Source organism: Centruroides vittatus, unplaced genomic scaffold, assembly GCF_030686945.1.
Source record: "Centruroides vittatus isolate TY-2023 unplaced genomic scaffold, ASM3068694v2 contig_747, whole genome shotgun sequence".
Classification (NCBI taxonomy): Eukaryota; Metazoa; Arthropoda; class Arachnida; order Scorpiones; family Buthidae; genus Centruroides; species Centruroides vittatus.
This window is the reverse complement of record NW_027122483.1, coordinates 1,465,895-1,489,506: the sequence shown is the minus strand read 5'-3', so window position 1 is coordinate 1,489,506 and position 23,612 is coordinate 1,465,895. Positions and strand designations below refer to the sequence as shown.

At 30.9% G+C, this 23,612-nt stretch overlaps 1 protein-coding gene and 1 long non-coding RNA gene across 2 annotated transcripts; one reads left to right on the top strand and one right to left on the bottom strand.

Moving 5' to 3' along the window:
* Positions 1-126: 126 nt before the first annotated feature.
* On the bottom strand, positions 127-1,967 carry LOC136981210 (protein kinase C iota type-like). Its single transcript, XM_067277490.1, has 7 exons — positions 1,906-1,967; positions 1,771-1,834; positions 1,219-1,398; positions 898-992; positions 517-589; positions 365-440; positions 127-290 (listed from the first exon to the last, which is right to left on the bottom strand). Exons 1-7 carry the CDS (start codon positions 1,965-1,967, stop codon positions 127-129), a joined length of 714 nt encoding a protein of 237 aa, XP_067133591.1.
* Positions 1,968-14,703: 12,736 nt separating this feature from the next.
* On the top strand, positions 14,704-15,121 carry LOC136981157 (uncharacterized). Its single transcript, XR_010881657.1, has 3 exons — positions 14,704-14,777; positions 14,841-14,930; positions 15,039-15,121. It is a non-coding gene; the product is annotated as an uncharacterized lncRNA (long non-coding RNA).
* Positions 15,122-23,612: the final 8,491 nt, after the last annotated feature.

Sequence of the window (23,612 nt, the reverse complement as noted above, 5' to 3'; positions counted from 1 at the left end):
CTTACTTTCTGTAACAAATCCTGGATTATTTGTTTCGCATCCTGGGGTAGTTCAAAAGGATACGTTAACTCCACTTGTTCAGCAATGCAATGACATTTTCATATTATTTCTCGTTTCCTTTATTTCTTAACGACTTCTGAATTGATACTTACTTTCCACTTTTTCTGCTATCGGCAATGACTGGAAATGTTCAATGCTCATAATTTCTTCCAGGTAAATGTTCATTGGAGTTTTTCCAACGAATACCTGATATAATACAACTCCAAACGCCCACCATTCGCAGTAAGCGTCTGTAAACCATACATTGATTTCATTAATAAAATAAAGAAATAAAAATCCATTAAATGTAAATAACATTTCTTACCGTATTCCTTCTGTTGAAGAATTTCTGGGCATAAATAAAACAGAGTGCCGCAGTACTCTTTTGGACGGCGTTCGAACTGTAAAAAAATAATAAAATCGTCACGTCATAAGAAAAGTACAGTTGAAGAACAGTAAGAGGCGTACAGTACTTACTGTGCACAGGCCAAAGTCAATCAAATGGGCTTTGATGTTCTTATCTATTAAGATGTTGTTCGACCTTATACCTCTGTGTATAATTTCTATCGGAGAAAGTAAAATAATTTGTCACGCAGTGTATACACAAGGAACTTTATACGTATGAATATATTTAGATAAAGCACCTTTCTTGTGAATATAAATGATGGCCGAAGCAAGTTGTGCACCGATTGTCTTAGCTTGGGTTTCTGATAATGTTCCATTTATTTCCAAGAAATCTGTCAAATTCTCTCTTTTCACTTAATCGCAGACGAAACAGTAACTGAAGAACACAAATAGTTTATTACCCGAAACACATAAGGTATTACAATCAGTAATATCAAAAGTTGTAAAATTTACCTAATATGAGTTTCGAAGGAATCAATAAAACTGACAACGTGAGGGTGAGCGGAAGCACGGCGCCAAGCAATTCCTTCTGTGACAATATCGAATTCCTGTAAATAGAAATGTATACGAAATGTGAAATTAATATATTGTGTATTAGTTGTTTACTTAAAATTTTCGAAAAGTATTAAGAAAAATATTATTATATAAATGAACTGTAATTTTTCAGTCAAGTGTACACACTTCATGTGCCAAAGATAGAAAAACGTATTACATTCTACCAACGCCTTTACAGACATTGTATTGTCTTTTGATATAAACAAGGCTGATGCATACATGATTGAATAAATTCCTTTGTTTCTTGATGGCTTTGACAGCGATTGCTCTGTCGGAATTTTTACAACGACCCACATAGACTGTGCCGAAAGTTCCGCTACCAGTTTCTTGGAATTCGTACTTCTCTTTTGTATTGTTTGAAGTTTCAAATCCGAATTCAAAATCGTCCGATTCGCAATTCTACAATTATAAGATATTTTAGTTGCAAAGTTCGTTAATTGAAAAACAGAGAAAAGCAAAGAAACTCTAGTGTTACCGGTGAATCGGAATTTTCTCCTTTTACACAACAACAACGCATCAGTTTACAGAATATACTTTTGAAAAATTGTTTAAATCGTCCAACTTTCTTGGCTTTGTTCACCTGCAATGGTTAATCTCTTTTGTAAGCGGAGAAACACCCATTAGCAGAGAAATCATTAAATTTCTACGGAAAGTCAAAATAATAATATTTGTTATTCTTAATACATATTTCAAAATCGAGTGAAGACCTATTAATTCACTTTTAATTAAAAAAATTATTTGTAAGTTCATAAATGAAATTGAATAACTTACATTATTAATCCAATAATTTTGATTTTGCTGACCGTCAGGTTCAGCGCCATCACTTCTATCATAACTAAATTGATGAAATTTTAAATTATTATCAAAGAAATGTTATTCGTAAATATTACCTTTGATTAAATTTACCTCTTTTTATTCATTTTTTCACTTGAAAATCGCAACCGAACACTTTCCAAACTTCTCTTCATTTCGCTTCAACAATTGAAACAATTGGAAATTGTTACATCGAGAACATTGTTGAAAATTGTCGCATTTTTTTGAAAAATTGCATTAAAATTAATGTCGTTTTTTCGATTTATATGAAATTTTGTAATACACGTAATTGTGTGTAAGAAAAATTTAATATCAAAGATAAACCATTATCAATTCTGAATTGTTAGCAATAAAAACAAACGGTGAGAATGAGAATGTCATTACAGTTGCTGTAAAAGTCGAGGTGTCACATCTTTTACAAGTATGTTAATTAATAATAGTGTGGGAACGCCGGGCGGTAGGACGGAGTCGTACCTCCTTTTTGTCGGCGAACAGGTCGGCAAGACCCACCCCACTGTCAAGGATGGCTAAATTTATATGATTTCCCGAATTGTCGGGATCGGGAAAACGGATTGTCAGGTCAAGGGGAGGAAGTGGCTGTTCACGTGGAGTAAACACTCCACGTGAACAGCCAGCTGTATGAAAACAGAACACCACAAACTTAGAAGACAGTATCGTATTAGAAGACAGTATCGAAATCGTAATACATGTGACACCAAATCTTTGCTGTAATTCTGTATATTTGCAGTGTATAACTTTAAAGTAACATGTGGACATAAGAATAATCTATAAGTGCTATACTAATTACTGTATTTTTCGAGAAAAGTGTTTAATTGTTAATGTTAAGTGTTTCCGGTTGTACTCATTTGTTTATCTGTATTTTTAAGCTGCAATATAAAAAAAAAAAAAAATTGCTGACTTATAAAATTTTACTATTGTCCTATGGTTTGCCTGTCTGTTCATGCTCAATATCCAAAACGGTATGAGATAAATGTAAAGCAAAACTAGATTTGGAAAGCGACGGGAGACGATGCCCAGGGTAACTATAATGGAACATTCAACTTGAAAAATTATTGAATTTGAAATAACGTGATTCGGAAAGCATACTATTTCAATTTAATAATTCTCCCCTGAAAGGTGTTAGATAGATGACCGGCACGACTACATTGCAAGCAGGAAATTACGATGTACAAAGTCAACACACTACTAATTTGAGATACAGGACATATACTTTAAGTGAAATAAATGAAAAATACGATTAAAAACTGCAGCCCACGGTTTTGATGATGTCAGAATAAATAATTGCTCGTTCATTAAACTAGTGTCACAGCATATTAAATCTATTACTTGTCATATTCGTTTTGTATCTACATTTACTCAGGATTAAATATTTGAATGTTATAAAGTGCACTGAATTCTTTGGATTTTAAACTTATATGTCACTCTTATTTTCTTTGTTCCTTCCTTTATTTGTAGTTTTTTGTAGTTTTCCTTTTAAGCTTTAGTTTTGGGAATTTTTTTTGTAATCTTTTCTCACGTGGAATTAAGATCAGAATTTCTCTTGTTTTACTAAATTTAAAGAGTTCTGTTCAGATATTTTCTGTAAATTACTTGAAGCTCACATCATAGATTTAAAAAAAAAAACAACACAAAAACTATTAATATAGATTTTTCTTAATAAAATGCATTTTCTCTTTGTCTAGTAGTTGGTGAATTTACAGTGGAAAAGTAAAATGTTATATATATTCTCACTTTCTGCAATAACTTTTTCTATAATTTCGTATTTTTTATTATAGTGTAATTCAGTACGTCAAATAAGAGATGTAGTAGATGTGATAAAATGTAAACTTTTACCATGTAACAGCTGTTACAAAAGCAAAAACCTTTAACATTACTCATACGAATCACAAATTGCACCTTCACACAGCAATATTTTTTTTTAGATTTATCTGAGTACACGTCAAAATTTGTTGGCTCTCATGCTTTACTCAAACTGCCATGGCAGTATTTGCAAATGGATTCTGTATCATGGCAGTTTAAGTAAGTGTCCACTACTAGAAGAACTTATCTATATAAAAATTTAAGCACAAATTATCGATGCATATAACAAGAGTTTAAAAAGACGATAAAATTTGGATGTATATGGTAAACCTTGGACTTCAGTCGTAGCAATTATCGACCATTCAGCAATCAGCCGGTGGCACGTTCTTATCAGGAGGCAGTAAAATTTTCTAGGAATGTTTCCGTTACGTTGCCACTCTTTAGAGAGGTTGAGGCGCAAGTTCAAACGTTAAACGTGTACGGCAAGCAGAAGTACACGTTTGACGTTTTGAGTCCAAGTGAAAATCGTTGAGGCCTTCGTTCACAACATCACGTGACTCAGTGAACGTCGCGCATTGACTCACGGGAAATAAGTTCAAAAAATGGCGGAAACATTTGACATGGAGGATTCTTAGCAAAGGTAAATAAACAAATTAAACTGTTTAAAAGTATTTATTGGATTCTGTGTGTACCGTCCTTGTAATCCAAAAAATGATTCTAGTAGACGATCATACAGCAATGGTTAGGAAATTTTCGTTTATTTAATCAAATGCATTTCCGGTTGGTTTATCTCCCAACCCCTCTTCAGTGCTGTCAAAGAATACAAAATATGGTAAGGTTTCCGGCAATATTAAACATCACGTAAATTGGAATACAATAATATAAAACTTACATATCATATGTTGGTACATTTATAAAAATATTTTTCTATATTTTAACCCAAAGATGTATTACATTCTCTATAACATAAAATTTTATTGTGATTTAATACAGTTTGATAAAAAATATACAGTCATTCAATTTAGAATATTTATATACAAACTTACAACTTACTATTTATAGGATGTTTAATGACACTAAATAATTATTTTTTTACTATATTTAGCGTCGTGTTTCCTCCGAGAAACATTAGGAAAGTTCCAATGCGTTTTTCTTGTTATCACGACATACTTCTGTTGAGAGAAGTAGTGGCTGTAAATCCCTATGCGTATGAAAATCCGAAAGGTGCTTGGAAAAGTATAGCTGAAAATTTACGGACTTATTACCCTGTCGACGGTAGAAGATGTCGGGAAAGAACAACTTTACTTCTACAGTATTATGAGAAGGTAGTAGACGGCCATCTTGCCTCCCAGATATACAGTCCGTTACAAAAGTATAAGAACACCAGAAATTTTGTGATTTTTTAAAATTTATTTAAATTTTTTATTAAAAAACAGTTTTATACGTTTTAATACAAAAGTATCATTTTCAAGCTTTTTATCTCATAAGAAATATAATAAAAGTGATCACTTTTTACTTGTTACCAAAGTATAGATACGCTTTCTAAAATTACATAAAAATAAATTTTAAATATATTTTAAACACTTTTAATATTTGGTTTTACCCCCTTTGGCTACAATTACTTGAAAAATTCTGTTAGGCATGGAGTTTATTACTTTTTTAATTGTTCATTCTTAATTTCATCCCATGTATCCATTATTGAAATTTTCAATTGATTTACAGATTCATATTGTTTCCCATCTTGAAAAACAATGGCTGCTAAAATCCCCCATAAATTTTCAATGGGATTTAAATCTGGACTACATGAAGGTCAGTCAATATTACATCAATATTTACTTGTTTAAACCAATTTTTTGTTGACATTGAATGGGAGCATTATCTTGTTGAAACTACCATTTATGACCTCCAATTAATGCACCAAATGTAATTAACCTGATGTAACATAGGACCTGTCTGTCATAAGTTGTAACAGTCACCTCCAGCGCGAAGACGGAGTTCTATATGCCGCCCCTCCTGATTACCGATCTTGGAGCATAAAGATAACCTCCTATACAACGGTCTAAGAGGTATATTATACGTAGATTATAAACTCTCTCTCGCTCTCAGCCCAAATAGTTTATAAGTTAGAGTAGTATTACCGAACGTAACGTAACGAAGACTGGTCATGCGCGCCATGTCAAATTGTCATGCTAACACAGGTATTTACTGTTAATTTGATATCTTCCAATTGTACTCTACAATAATTGTAATTACAACCGAATCTATGTGTTTATTAAATGTGTTGTTCCATAATTTACTGCTGTCATCTTTGAGTATGGCCGACACCTTATCACAACCTCACCAATCCTCCCAATCGATTTTGCCCTCCTAAAGCCATTCTTTGACCGTGTGACAGTCTGTACGAACCGTACTGGTTAGCGGGGTCAAGCTCGCCGCTTAACCCCCTCGGTTCTCGCATAGTGTAATTTATTTATTTTATATCTTGTTATAAATTTTAAATGTAAATTTACGGAAGGACTTTCTGCTTCATGAGAAATTGGCAAAGGAGTTTGATTCCGAATGGATATAAATAAAACAATTGAGAATTTATTGTTTCTGACTAATTTTTGAACTGCAGCGAACGTTGGATTTGAAGGATATAACAATTAAGTTTATTCGTCCAAAGCACCCCTTTTACGTGGTTAGAAAAGAAACCAAAATAATGAACAATGTCGTCATGAATTACAAAAGTCAACAGGACCAATTAAGAACGATTACCAGAAAGATCAATATCTCTACAAGAAGCTATCACTAACTAATCATTATTTAATGGTAAATGATTTCAAATACTATTAAAAGTTGCAGCCTGTCGTTCTGAGACACAAGACTATTTATTGTGATGATGTCACAATAAATAAATGCCTGTTTCTATTCTACCACTATTATCGATATAGTAAATATTGCTATAACTAACTCTTTGTGCCTTGTACAGTACGTATTAGTATTTTATAAATTAAAGCACTTAATACTGATACTACGAATCTAAGTTTGCAACATTTAGCTGAAAATAACTGCATATATAATAATATCCAAGATATTAAGAATATTGGTTCGTGTATCGTATAATATGAAAATATTATATAAAACTTAAAAGGATGCAAGTTTCTACAACAGTAATTTCTTAATACGGTTTCAATAGTATATTCACTAAATTAATTATTGTCTATTATAATTATACTTTACATTAATATAAATTTAACTAATTATATATATTTGCTAAGCACTTACAATTAATAAATTATTTTAGACATGTGACAAGTAGAATAACATTTGCATTTTCTTATTTAAGGTACATTTCCTTTCTTATTCAGTATTGCATTAACTTAAAAAATTAGACATGTTCTTTGCTGTATTTTGTGCTTGAAATGTGAACAATTTAAGAGACAAAATGTTATGTATTCATCTACGATTTAGTTGCAGTTACATTGTAACTAGAGGTTTTGCATTTATCTTCTTTTCCGGCTAAAATATCACGGATTTGTAAGAGCATATCAAATATACTGTAAAAGCTTTGGAACATCTGAAAGTGTATAAATTATATTTCCGTTTATATAATTAACCAAACAATAATAATTTATATTATTATGACAATGCTCATAATAATTATTATTTGAGTGCGATGGATTACGTTTACCTTAACGGGAGCATCTTTTGACATAATAAAGCAATCTCCACAATTGATTCCAATTTCTTCTTCACGAAATTTCTTAATGAAATTCAACATCTGTACAAATATATTCTGGTTAATGAAAGAAGCATTATCTGTAACGATCCTGAATAGTCTTACCTTTAATTTATCCTGTAAACCTCGAGAGTAAGCCCCCAATCTTCTGATTTCTTGAAATGAATCGTAAGCCTACGTAATATATTATTTTTTTTATATAATATCAATAAAATATATTCAGAAAATGCTATTGATAAGAATTCTACCCTGCAATTATATTTAATACATTTATATAATAATTATATAATAATATATTTATATATTTATATACAAATATATTTATATAATTGTTTGCATGTTGTGCCATACCTGCTAACCTTGCTATGCATTATTATATTCTACCTGATCAGCTGAGTGATATGCTAAAATATTAGATAATAAATTGTAAAGATACTACTTTTTCTTGTTTTACATCATTACAAATTTACAATTAAATACACCTTCTGTGTTATCTCTAGGAAACATTTCACCAGTAAGAATAATTTATTTAATTAATAATTTGGATTATATTTAATACAGTTATTATATTAGTAAGTAACACATACGTTATAAAAACAACTCGTTTCTTATCCGTTATAATTAATAAACGTATTATAATGGATACTTACGGATGCTGCTAGTCTTGATACTGCAAATGCTAAAAACGTCAAACTAACAATTATCAAAATTGTAACAGCTATCATCATTGTGTACAGATTACTGATAACTATTCGGAATAAAATAGAGTAGAAACAAATTGACACTATTGTGATGCTTATTCCGTAAAAGAAAAGAAAGTATTCATTTTTCTTTTCATTAACATCATCTAGAAAATCGCAAAGTTCTGCATGTTTGGCTATTAAATTATCAATTTCTTGTTTTGGCCAATCAATTTGTGCAAATTGTTACTCGAATGACAACGCATCGAATCTTCCTTTGACTGCGAAGCACGTTACGGAAAATACTATTAATGTAACTAACACTATGCTGCACTCGTATATTACGCATGTGTTTAGAAAAACGCTGCAGATTACACTACGCCAATAACCACTGACTTCTTCGATTTTCGTACCAAGGATTTTCGATATTGTAATTGTCATGATAATAGCTACGATGAAAAATGCGCTACCCACACAAAGGTGGATTATTTTCTGATATTTTGACAGTTTTTCTCTTTCGCCTGTGTAACTCGACAGCTTTTGGTTAAGCATTATATTCTGATTTCTTCCGGCTTTGTGAAGGACAGCGCTAAATAATGCAACTGACAAAATTACGGATCTAACAAAAGGCACGCTTTGTTTTTCGGTCAAGCTGTGTGTGGCACTGCACCCGATTGGTTTATCTGTTGGGAAAAGCTGGATACTTAATAGAATGAAGTGCGCTATGTATATTCCTTGCACGAATAGAACGTAAATTCGCATTGCTTAGCCTTGTTGTTTTTTTGTGGTCTGCATTTGCAAGGCTCGAAAAATAAGCCGCCAAATATATAGGATAAAGACAGATGGTAAGAGGGAACAATATAAACATTCCTCTCCCATTGTGAGTGGAGTGGCATTGATTCAAATTTTGTATTGTTATAGAACATAAGCAACTATATAAGTAATTGAAATAATACTATTTCAATTACTTAACGTGCCATACGGAAAAGAATTTTTGAATGTATAAATATAGAAGCAAATCGCCAATATATCAAATTAAATAATACAGATCTAGAATAGTCGCTTTATACATGTATTAACTCGTAATTTAAGTAGAAGAATGTTAAATGTGTCATATTGTTATTTCTAATTTATTAACAGAAGTTACATAAATACTTAAAGAATGCTCTTAAAAATATTAAATGCATATAATATATATAGATATATAGAAAATTGAAAACATCCATTTAAGATTTTTAAAATTACAGAATATTATGTTAAAACACTTTTATTGTTATAATTAACACGGAAACATAATTAATCGCATTTATATTCACTGATTCATCACTTGAACGCATTCTTTGATTTTTAACAAACAAAATATTCACTATAAATACGGGTTTATAAGGCATTTCGACAGTGTTAAATCCTGAAAATTTGCTATTTTCTTGCAGGGAAATTTAATAAGAAAATAATCGAAAGAATAAACAAACAACGCCGGGCTTATCTGTTAGTACTATAATAGACTAAAATAATTATCGGGGTTTCTATACTTGAAGTTTATTCATTTTCCGGTTGTAAGGGTCATGATAAAATCGAAATTTTTATCCATCTTTATACGAGAATATTAGGTTTTTGCCTAATATTCTCGATAAGGAATGGGGTCTATCCACATACCTTCACTCTTCGTTAAACCCGAATTCAATGGAATTGTTAAAGAAAAATCTAAATTAATAAATACATTACATTGGTATTATCCCGATTTAGTTAATATACGCATCATATCCCATATGAAATTTGCACCGTTAGAGTCTAAATTTTAAACAGAATAATTCGAGATTATACTTCAGCGCGTTTTCTCTATTTTCACAAATGTTTTGTGTTATGGACACAACTGTATAATTTGCAGAAACTGATTTATCTAATTATATATCGAACATTAAAAATGGTTGGAAAGTTAAAATTATTATATTTAGCAGAGATGTTATTATAATATTGATTTGGAACTCTTTGTTAAAATTTTTTCGGGTTTTTCTTCGGATGGTTCTTGATTTTTATCGGGTACAACAGATACTCTCACCGGTTTTTTTTTGGTTTATGAACGGTTCTCTAATACCTCGAAATCAACTAACTTAATAATTTGACTTAACAATCTTCGAATAAATCAATACTCTCGATTAATTCTTCGATATTATTACCAATTCTTATTACAGGTTTTATTTGATATACTGCTAACAATTCGGGTGGGATTAGATCCATTTGTATCGCCATTAGATATTTTTACCTATTACTTTATCAATTAGTCCTTCTGCCATAGACGATAATGGTGCCAGTATAAGAGGAAGGAATCCCCCAGATTCAATAACCAAAATTTTTTCTTTGGTATTTAAAGGAATTTTATGTTTTTCACTTAATTTCCTGATTATTTTTTTTTATATTTTCGTAATTTATGAACATTGGCGGGTATATTTCTGCAAATCATCGCATATTTCGCCCAAAACTTTAACTTGATCGGGAGTAGCTTCTTTCAATATCGCTCTTCGTTGACGAGTAGTTTTGGCTAAAAGCGCCAGCATATGATAATTTTTCTTTACGTTCTTCATTTTATCGGTAAGTATATCAAAAAATACCTTGTACATCCGGAAAACACAAATCCCGCACCGACAGATTCTTGTCTGTTTTAGAAGGAAAATCCAATAACAAATAACCGAAATCCTTTTCTGTCGCCTTTTTATACGCATCTATAAAAAAAAAATTGCATTTACCGGCGAAAGTTTGCTGTCCCAATCAACCTACTTGAATTTTGTCGCGATTATTTTTAAACAAAATCAAGTAATGCGTATTTAAACATATCTCCCATAATTTTATTTTTCGGAAACAGATTTTGCATTATCTGGATCACGATAACACTATAATGGTGAGACTCTGTCGTAAACGGGAATGCAGTTTTTGAACTAAGTTCGTGCATCAAATCGTCAATTATTACTAAATCTCATCCTTGCACAGATTCACGTAGGCCGTACATGAATTTAATATCTTTTTCGTCGCGAAAAACGGTAAATATACAGAATAACAGCATAAAAATTTTTTTAATAATTTTTCATAAATTTTAAACGAATAATTTCTTTTACTAGTGTAGTCTTTCCATATAGCGATGGTCCGGCAGTTATACAGTTACTCGGATACTCGAAATACATATCAATCGATTTTATGAACTTTAGTAAATTTATAATGCTTTGATCCACATTTATCTCTCTAAATATTAATATATTCTTTTTATTCTTTTCAACATAAACTTCGTTCATAATATCCGAACATTCCTCGAACGAATAATATAATTTATTACTAACTTCGTTAATTCTTTCCTCGTTGTCAACAATTAGAAAACCAAATTTTTCGTCTTCTTTCCATATTTCTCCATTAACATTAAAACAACGCCAATCAATAGGAAAGTTATCTGGAATATCGAAGAAAAAATTATTTACCGCAGCTATCCAGAGACTTGTACAAACGAGGAGAAACAGAATAATTTCTGTCGCTGTCGTAGGTAATAATAAAACTGTATGCTTCCATGACCGATCCTAGAACTAAAATACATTCTAACATATTTTAAAATTTAGTGTATGTCAAAACCAACCAATCGGAGTTCGTATATAATTAATTCAAGTACAGTCAAACCTGTTTTTATGCGGGGGATAGGGACCGCATTAAAAAAACGCATTAAAAAAAATCTCACGAAACTTTACGAATGGCTGTAAATAATAGTTTTCGCAACACAATTAAAAAATATTTTTTTATGCGGTCAACAGGGACCGCATAAAAAAAGTCTCACATAGAAAATAACTCGAAACCGTACGAAATAGAATTTATTGACAACAGATGTCAGCACTTGACTGCATCGTCTGGTCTATCGTCTGTTTTACATATTTTTGTCCAGGTGGTGTTTTGTTGACTTAAAAAGTAAATTATTTCATTTTTCGCATATTCATGCAATAATATTACTATAATAAGTGCATTTACGCTATAATAAGTTTATTTAGCTATAATAAGTCAACGTAAGACATGACGAATCGCACGAGACTAGTCGCCAACTATACCGCACAAATTAAAAATTCGCATTAAAAAAATCGCACAAATAAAAATCGCACATAAAAAGAGCGCATAAAAACAGGTTTAACTGTATTGTGAAAGATGAGTATTAATAAATTATTTGTGATTTGAAAAATTATTTACTCGACAATTTTGTGATTAGATGTGTCAAACCACTACTACTCACTTGCTACACATTTTTTAATATAAATCATGTAATTTTCGTCCAAATTTATGTACCCAACAATAATATCATCAAATTTCAAAAATTTTGCTATGAATTATGAACATTAATTAGAATCGCTTAGATAATAAATGCAGAAATAGGTTAACTTAAGATTTATTGTACTCAACTATATTGATTTATATTGAATTGTATTATATAACTAAAATGTATTGTTATTGATAATCAATGCTCTTTCGGTTAAGTAGTAAATTATTAATGAAAATTCGCCTTAATTTCAAGGATATTATATAAAACAGAGGGTATGGTGACCTGTAGTAAAATGTCCTCCTCCCCAGATTTTTACGTTTTTAAACTTTGGACACCTTGAAACGTGGACAAATGCAAAAAAATTTGACGGGGTAATTTCTATATGTATGAATGTGAGTGTGTGTATTGAGTATGTTGGGGTGGCACGACTTTGTTCAACCAATTTGAAACTAAATAACTGCCATGCATTTTGTCGAAATATTCTGAAATTTTGCAAGGGGGTTTGTTTATTAGGAAATTTGACGCTTTTTCATATAAATAGTAAAAGGTTGAAGGGTGGAGAGATAAAATGGAAAAAAAAAGAGTGTGTGTGTTTAGTAGGGTCAGAATAAATGACGAATTTACTCGTTATTCGCATATAAATTTTTTTATATATATATAACTCTTCCATGCCCTGAAAATTAACCTTTATGCTATTTTATTATAGTTAAAAACGAAAAAATTTTAATGATAAAATATGATAACAGCACCACACACGCAGTTTTAAATGTCGAGAAAGTTAAGCAACTCGTTGCTAGAGTTTTGTGACATGTTTTTTTTTAATTAAAAAATTATTGATAACTTATTCATTCATATTATAATTAATTGATATTGACAAACAGAAATATACCTTATAATAGTAATTATATTTTATTTATTTACGTATTTATTAAATATAAATATTTTTACAATTTCTATAATTCATTGTCTGAGTTAACTGCTGCTAAATCTCCGCAGGATTTGTTATTAAATAATTCAAAAATAGCTTCAACAGTGATCAGTCAAATATCAATATTTTTTACGTAATATTATATTCTTCCATGAAGAGATACAACAAATTTGATCAATAACAGAATCAACATTTGATCGATACCATTTACTATAGAAGACGGCTGTTTATATTGTTCCCTCTTACCATCTATGTCTTTATCCTATATATTTGGCGGCTTATTTTTCGAACCATGCAAATGCATACCACAAAAAAACAACAAGGCTAAGGCTATGCGAATTTACGTTCTACTCGTGCAAGGAATATACATAGCACACTTTATTCTATTAATTATCCAGCTTTTTCCAACAGATAAACCAATCGGGTGTAGTGCCAAACACAGACTGACCGAAAAACAGAGCGTGCCTTTTGTTAGATCCGTAATTTTGTCAATTGCATTTTTTAGCGCTGTCCTTCACAAAGCCGGAACAAGTCAGAGAATAATGCTTAACCAAAAGCTGTCGAGTTACGCAGGCGAAAGAGAAAAACTATCGAAATATCAGAAAATAATCCATCTTTGTGTGGGTAGCGCATTTTTCATCGTAGCGATTATCATGACAATTACAATATCGAAAATCCTTGGTACGAAAATCAAAGAAGTCAGTGGTTATTGGCGTAGCGTAATCTGCAGCGTTTTTCTAAACACATGCGTAATATACGAGTGCAGCATAGTGTTAGTTACATTAATAGTGTTTTCCGTAACGTGCTTCGCAGTCAAAGAAAGATTCGATGCGCTGTCATTCGAGTTACAATTTGCAAAAGTTCATTGGCCAAAACAAGAAATTGCTAATTTAATAGCCAAACATGCAGAACTTTGCGATTTTCTAGATGATGTTAATGAAAAGAAAAATGAATACTTTCTGTTTTTTACGGAATGAGCCTTACAATAGTGTCAATTTGTTTCTACTCTATTTTATTTCGGATAGTTATCAGTAATCTGTACACAATGGCCATAGCTGTTACAAGTTTGTTAACTGTAAGCTTGACGTTTTTGGCATTTGCAGTATCAAGACTAGCAGCATTTGTAAGTATCAGTTTAAATGTCTATATTAATAATTATTTATAAGAGATAAGAAACGCATTTTTTATAACGTATATGTTGCTTACTAATATAATAACCATATTAAATATAATCCAAATTATTAATTAAATAAATTATTCGTTACTGGTTCAAATGTTTCTTACAGATGACAGAAGTTGTATTTAATTGTAAATTTGTGATAATGGCACACTAAAACAAGTATTATTTTCAAAATTTATTATGTAACATTTCAGCATATCATGCGAACAATTATGTAAATATAATCGTGTTTTCTGAATATATTTCGTTGATATTATATGAAATAATAATAACATTTTGCCTAGGCTTATGATTCATTCCAAGAAATCAGAAGATTGGGAGCTTACTCTCGACGGTTACAGGATAAATTAAAGGTACGAAAATTCAAGATCGTTATATAATACGCTTCTTTTATTAACCAGAATATATTTGCACAGATGTTGAATTTCATGAAGAAATTTCGTGAAGAAGAAATCGGAATCAACTGTGGAGATTGCTTTATTATGTCAAAAGATGCTCCCGTTAAGGTAAACATAATCCATCGCACTCAGATAACAATTATTATGAGCATAATAATATAAATTTATATTTTTTGGATAATTATATAAAGAGAAATATAATTTATACACTTTCAGATGTACCAAAGCTTTTACGGTATATTTGACATGCTCTTACAAATCCGTGATATTTTAGCTGGGAAAGAAGATAAATGCAACACTACCTCTAGTTACAATGTAACTGCATCTAAATCATAGATCAATCCATAACATTTTATCTTCTAAATTCTTCGCTTTTTAAGCACAAAATACAGCAACGAACATATCTAATTCTCGAAGTTAATGCAATACTGAATAAAGCTTAAATAGGAAAATGTAAATGTTATTATACTTGACACAAGTCTAAAAGAATTCCTTAATTGAAAGTGTTTAATAAATATGTATAATTAGGAAAATTTATATTAATGTAAAGTATAGTTGTAATAGACAATAATTAATTTAGTAAATATTATTATTACAAAAATTGCCTCTGTAAAAACTCGCAGCCTTTTAATTTTATATAATGTTTTCATGTAATAGGATACACGAACCAATGTTCTTAATATCTTGGATAGTATTATGTATGCAGTTATTTCCAGCTAAAAGATACAAACTTAGATTTGTAGTATCAGTAATAAATAGTTTAATTTATAAAATACTAATGTATACTATACATAGATTTGTAAATGCTTATAAGAAGACTTAGTTATAGCAATATTTAGTGTCGATAACATATTGATACAATAGAAATGGTCATTTATTTATTGTGACATCGTCACAATGACGGACTGCAACTTATAAATAAGGTAATTTGGTATTTTTTTAGTCAGGTGATAAATATCCATTATTTTTGTGGTTATTTATGTTAAAGATATTTTCACTACTGAAATTATTAGAACTGTGCGATGTCCTTTTCGTGCAATTTTTCCAGTATTTTAATCTGAATTCTCAGTCACTGTCACTGTAGGTGGTGTGCAGTTCCAAATTGGAAAAAAAATTAACATTTCTACAGTTACTTCATACTTCCGCTTTGATTGACGCGGTCTAAAGTGTAAATATTCGGTAGCATTATCGTGATACTTTAACAACCACTTATACTCTCCACCGTGTGACTGTAAATTAATCAAATTTACTTCTCACGTATTGTAAACCACATTAATAACCGCAGACGAAATACAGTAGTCTCTTTCACATTCGGCCCTTCCATTTTCTTTATTCAGCCTGATCAACGGCACCAACAATTTTCGGACATGTAATTTACTCAGCATTTCAACTGTCCTACTGCTAGCAGCACATTTTTTTAATTTTCAGGTTCCAATGAAGTTTTTAGAAGAGCACTGCGCATTAATTTCCACTGTAATGAAAAACATGAGGCCTTGGCGTAGTATAGTGAGAGAAACGAAAATCACAAATGAAACACTTTAAAACAATTCTTTCAAAATTCACTGTAATTGTAATTGTCAAAAGTAAGCGTCAAAGTCAAAGAAAGCATATATGTCACAGTCTTATTTAAATGATTCACACGTTCCTTATTGAAGTTTTTTTCATATTTGCACTACTCTCGCCTACATTAGTTCGAGTATGGTAAAGTAATTCAATAAAACTTTTATTTTAATGAACACAAAAAATACACCGAAATTTCAATATGTTCTTTCAAATTAATGTTAATAATAATAACCTTGATTTCTAGCGAAAATTACCAAAAATTGTTTGCGGTTTTAGTGTATATTCAGGTTTTAGAAAATTAAAGCTTCAAATATGATGTTTATGTTAGTATATGATAATTATTTATGGTTGAGGTATCGCGTTTGATTTATTAATAAATTAATAAAGAAAATGTTTGAGTAGTTTAATAATTCTTTTTATTAATTAATGGTCATTCATATGTTCCAGTAATAAAAATTTCTTTTGGGATAATGAGTTAATGTAATTAGCATTTGCAGATGGAAAGTAATTACATTTTAATTAGAAAACGTAATTGTAGATTGATTTATTTAGTTACGGCAGCACGTGGGCAATCTGCCGAAGAGTTGCCTCCCGGTAAACTTTATGGGAAACTGGTCCTTATTTAGATGTTAGTAAAGTAAAGAAACCTTAGAAACTCTACGTGTTCTGGCCGTTGGCCAAGCGTGAACTGGGGACAAATTACCTGTGTTCAGTAGTTTTATTTATTCGGACAATGATGAACGTGAATGTAGATAAAACACGAGATCCAATTTACAAGAATATACGAACTGTTTCATTAGTTTTTCTTGCACAAAATTTTTTCATATATATATGGGTTGAAGCCATTTAAAAATTGTAACTGCAAAGGCTATAATACATTATTTAAAACACGAACATTGAAAAATGTTTACACGTATGTTCGATTAATTGGCCTCTGATTATTGAAATACACAACTATTGACATTGCTTACGATCCCGAACTAAGATGAATATGCAATTTTTATCGGACGGTATGATGTATCGTAAAATCCATTCTATATTACTTAAAATAATAATTTATATATTACATGATGGTTAAAATTAAACTAACGATACGCATATATGTGTGAAACAAGCTGTACTGAACCGAATCGAATAAAACTCGGAACACATGCAATGCATATCATGGAGGGAAAATTAAACTTAACAATAAATTAGTTGAAATTTTTATTACCAGGGGGAAAACGTTTTATGTTTCTGGCTGTCGAGTTAATCTTGTTTAAGAGCGGCCTGTGCACTCCAGGTTAAAGCTGATGGTCTGCATATTGTCTTCAGATTTCCCCGGTTGATAATACGGTTCTTCGATTGCAACGTGTGGTCGACAGAGAAGATTCCAACATTGATCACGTACAGTCAATGTCTAACATGTAATTTTATTCTTCTAATAAAATGTTGTCATACAATTGTCATCCTTGCACGCTACATTTTCTCCGGTGGGGAAAATTCAAGTAATTTATATATTCGTAAATCTCTATTCAATGATGTAAATATCATGTGATCAGAGTTTCATTTTATTCGGTTCGGTACAGCCTGCTCTACCCGTCTGAGTACCGTCATTTCAATTCTAACCACCCTGTGTGATGCCTTAATTGTGTTCTTTTCAATTTCTCATTTATTCTAGTTCACACTTTATGTTAAGAATATCCTTCACAATTAATTGAATATGAAAAAAAAGGTAAAGTTTTCTCAAATATTCTTCACATTAATTTTTATTTATTTATTTAAATCAGTTTAAGAAATGTTCGTTCAAGCAAGAATATAAATATTAATTAGTGAATATTTTCGATCATACACACTTTGAAATTTTTGAAGAAAAGAACAGAAGACAAACCGAAATTCAATTTAATTTAATTACGCGTTTCTTAATTAATTATGTATGCTAATATAGTTTAATTTACACAAAACATCGTAAATTTGAACGCAGAGTAATCATATTTTCTCTAATGCAATTACGCAAAATTAAGTTGCAAAATATAATTAAAAAATTATTGATTTCGAATATTTAATGACAGAATTTCAAGGCGGTCTGATTACTTCCCGAAATGTCTTCGAACATGGAAGAAGGGATTTGTCTGTGTTGTCTGATGACCCCATTAAACAATATACGTTTGATTCTTGCATTACAACCGTATATTCCGTGTAATTGTCAATGTTCGGAATCATTATCACCTATAAAATCAATAGTAATTTCGATTTATTTTCGTATAATCGAAATTTTCTGTTGGGAAGTTTTCATTCTACTCTTATGGCACACGATTCCAGAATTGAATAAATACGCACCTTGCATTGGAGGTTATACGTTTGTAGAAGATTCAACAATCGTACTTAATATATTGTGTGTGTATTTGTCTTTCTTCGCGGCTTGGACGATTACTTATCTGAAAAAAAACAAAATTTCTTTAAAGTTAAAGTTAAGAAACGTAATTTTTCGTAACGAAAAAATACCCGATATAATAAACGATTTAAATTTACTTGTGTTTGTATTCGTAACAATGGTGAACAGTTGGATGATGATATTAAATTATTTCCTATTATATCCTTTATTCTACAAACAAAGATATTCAAAGACAGAAGCTTTATTCTGTAGTTTGCAATTTGGAACGTGGTTACTTTATTTCATTGGAGAAATCGCATGTATTCTGATGTATGCGGGTGGTTATCTATTTGTGGCCTTACAAGAATTTCAACAATTATCCGATGAATTACCTGGAATAAGAGGAGACGATACGAACTTAAAACTGCAACTGAAAAAATTCATGAACATTCACGAGCAATTATGGAATTTTGTTTCACAATTAAACAACAAAATAAATTACTTGTTCGTTGGGATTTATTTTTTTCTCACTTTAGGAACAAGTATGTGTTATTATATTTATCTCTATGTAAAGCCGAATAAATCCTTCGAATGTATTATCTTCGGACTGACAATAACACTATCTTTCGTTAATCTCGCATATGGATTCCTTTTATCCTGTCTGGCATTTATGGTAAGTAATTTCATATTTATGAATGTAACCGTGTTGCTAAAAGTAATGTTATATAACAAATCTAATCAAATATAATATACACGTGCAGATGGAAAACACTTTTCAAGATATAAGACAATTTGCTGGCTGCCAACTGAATCTGGAATTCAAGTTGAAGGTGAGGCGTAGAAATGGTGTTTATGTTTCATATATACAGTTTTCACTATTTATAGATTTAAGTTCAATATATAAGTTTCTCTTACCTAGATTGTAAGTTTCATGAAACGATTTGGAAAAGTGGCATTGGGTCTTACTTTGGGAGGATGCTATTTTGTTACCAAGAGATTTCTTTTTAAAGTGAGTACTTAAGTATTTTTAATTAGGTATTAAATCTCTGTTAAAGAAATCGCTGTAGTATATTCAAATAAATTTTTTAATTTTATATAACTTATCTTCTTGTAGCTGGCAAAGTCTTTGCACTCCGTGTTTTCTTCGTTGTTGAAACTGAAAGGAATCACTTATCAGAACATGAAAACGTGTAATGAATTTTCTTTTGATAATGTATCAGAATTTTCAAATTTCACTGAATTTTGAACGGAGAAGTAAACGAAAGAGAGAATTTACACTATATAAAAAAGATAGAACTATATACAATTACGTAAACTTCTGTATTTATAAATTGTAGTATTAAAACTAATAGTTGTATTTGTGGAGCTTTATATTGTTGCAGATATTGGCGAGTGTCTACAGATGTCAGTTGTTACAAAAATAGTTATAGTGATTTAACTGTAAGAAGTAACTTGGACAAAAGTGAAAAATACTCTTACAAACAAAATGTACATAAACTTTAATTTAATATTCAAAAAAATCAACTTTTTGTGTTTTCAACTTTTTTCGAATAACAAAATCCTCAAAATTATAAAGCACAACGTTTTCATTTCTTTATCTGTTATCAATGTCATTCAATGTTTTTAACGGCTTATTTTCAAATATAATTGTAGCACAAATCATTTGAAAATCACATACCTTACATAAATCTGATGGTTGTTACCTAATATCCATTTCTCTCAGCCAGGTTTCCAAAAAACACAATATGATACACTTTCTAATAGTTTTCCAATAATCTATTCACATTTTTTTATACATCCATTTATATAGCAACCAAGAACTTCGTGTATTTTGTTTCTTTAATGTTTTATACTTGCTCTTACAGAAGTATAATTGTTGGCACACTTTCCTCTTTATATTTGAAAATGCTCTCCTTGCGAGCATTTTCACTTATTACAAGTTTATCACCTTTACACTAGGCAATTTTTCCATTTTCTAGCCTATACTAAAATCTGTCGATACAAGTCGTTTTGATCTGTAACCAAAAAATTGCAACTAAAGAGTCTGGTGTACCGGTATATTTTGGATGTGTATTTTTATTATACATCTATCATACATATATTTCTGGCTCTGATTTTTTACTCTCTTATTCTCTTAGAACTTTTTCACTGCATGTCAAACAATTCGCCCGATTTTCTGCTTCACATTTTCTAAATTTTTTTCTTGTTTACCTCTACATTAAATTATACTAACTTTCTGTTCTTTGGTTATTTTCAATTATATTAACTTTTTTAGTTGAACCAGTAATATTTGTTCGCCATTACACTCATGTCTCATCATGCTGTTTCTAATTTTTTAATAGTTTCAATGAATGTATTAATTTTTAATGAACTTTCACGTGAAGGACTTTCACCGTCCGTAATTCTGACACAATTTTTTAATCCCATTGGCTCTTTCTTTTTACAGAATATTCTTTTTATTTATTCTATAAACAGTTGCTGATTTCTCCTCTTATCTCTAGGTTTAATTGATAGCACTTCCGGTGGAACAATCTCAAACGCTTTCCAGCTGTTGTCCTCGGTAACATGGCAATTTCTTAAAAATAATCTCCACTTCTTTTTCATTAATCCGAACTTTCAATTTATCTCACTTATTCATAGCATAATCTTTACCACGTAAACTTTTACATTAACATATTTAACACTCAGGTTTTCACAATGATGATAGCTATGACGATTTTATTTAGCGTAAATTTCAAGACTAGCAGCATCCGTTAATATCAGTTTTAATTTGTATATGAATTATAAGCGGATATAAAATAACGTTTTTTTTATTATGTGCTTCTCATTTAGTGAGATAGGCTAATAACTGTAATAAATATAATCAAATTTTTTAACGAATAAAATAACTGTTACTGAGGAACTCAGAACCGAATTTGAGCGGAGAGCTTTTGGGAGGTTGTGAGCCCCCGGATATTTACTCCCTGTCCTTATATAATTTCTATGCATAGAAAATTTACAAACAATTGACTTTAAATTTAAGCAAAATTTACCAAAATTTCGAAAACGCTCACTTTTATATATAAAAGAAACTGATGAGAGCGGCAAACAAATAAGTATAAATGACAGAATACGTCAGTTAATTATTTTTTCTAAATACTTATTCTCTCTCCTCTTTATTCATCTGCCACACGAATTTTCTATATAACAAGTCTGTTCGACAACTGCATCACAGATGTAGCAGTTACACCTGTACAAGTAAGAAAAAGATCGTCCTCATTTTTGAATGAAACAATCCATTCTTAGGACCTCACCTCCTTTCTCCTATTACTCAGTTCTCGACATTTCTCCGTTTGACCCACAACTTTTGTCTTGTTCATCTTTGGTCTGTAATAAAAAATCAATTCGGAGATTTGTTATAACCATTTATTCTGATAAGCCTCTGTCTAACCTTCTACACGTTCTACTCCCAATTTATCCCGTATAATATTCCTCTAATGATTTAATAAAATGTTCTCATATAGTTCACATGCGGCTGAGTTTCAGTCGTTCCCTGCTATTTACTATCCAGCATGTACAGCAGTAAAATAAGTAGACAAAACGGGCTTTGTCTAGTTAAAACTAGAATTTACTGCTAGTCAAAAATGAATTTGAGTTAAAACTAGTTTTAACTAGACAAAACGGGTTTTAACAAAGACATCAAGTAAAAACTAGTTTCAACTAGTTAAAACGCGTTCTAACTAAAAACGGGTTTTGACTGTAACACAGTGTTTCCCAACCTTTCTTGTGCTATGCCCCACCTAAGCCTTTCTAAAATTCTTATGCCCCCAACATATACGTTGAACTCTTTTGGAAGGTCTGTCATTGTTGTGTTCGTTGAAGTTTTTCTTGCACTTAATTGCTACACTGTTTTATTGTAACCACGATAAAACCCAATCCTTTCGTCAAAGTCTTTTGCACTTTCCAGTCATTGCCAAACGCGAACTGGAACACCACAACTCACGTCTGCCCACCTGGAGGTCTGGGCAAAGAATGTCCTTTCTCCTCTTTCACCAGTCTCAGGGCCTTGTTCATCTCTTTGTTCTCAGTGGTTCCCAGAATTGTTAATCCCACCCCAAGGCAAAAGGGCTATAAAAGGAAGTTCTAGAAGGGAAGGGAAACAAAGAACAAAGAAAATTAAAACTAACTTAAATCTATATTTATAATAAATATGGCGTACAGCGGCTATACGGTTAACTTAAACTCTGGACAAGTCCATTTTCGAATTGCCCCTCTTAACAATCAAATTGCCCCTCTGTGAGGTATGGGCCCCACGTTGGGAAACACTGCTGTAACATCAATAAACACATTCAATATTTACTAATTTTCAGATATTTCACCATATCACCAATCCGTGAAAAAATTAAAAATGGAATTTCTTTTACTGTATGAAAGTATAACGTACAAATTGACACACTTTAACCATATTCTAAGTGATTTGTAACTTTTATAGAACATAACTCGTTGAATTTTACCATATTAATGTTGACTAATATCAATACCTCATACCTTAATTTTGGTATCACAACCGTTCTATGTAATCCTTACTTTACAAAACAAAACTTTAGACAATTTATTAATATGTTAGACTGGAAATGGCAAACTAGAACATTTTATTGGTCCCCATAAGTACATTAATTAGTAAAAGTGAATCGGCTTTACACATCACAGATTCGAAATCGATTGCCAGAAGAAAGATCAAGAAAAAGGAAACGAATGCGCAGATTATCTTATCCAAGGTACTGTAGAAAATTTTAAATTGGATATTTTAATATTAGATGAATACATCAGCTCTTCGACGGTTGGGCCAGCGTTTGAGTCGAAAAGAGAATGTGAGGAAATGCGCAATATGAGGC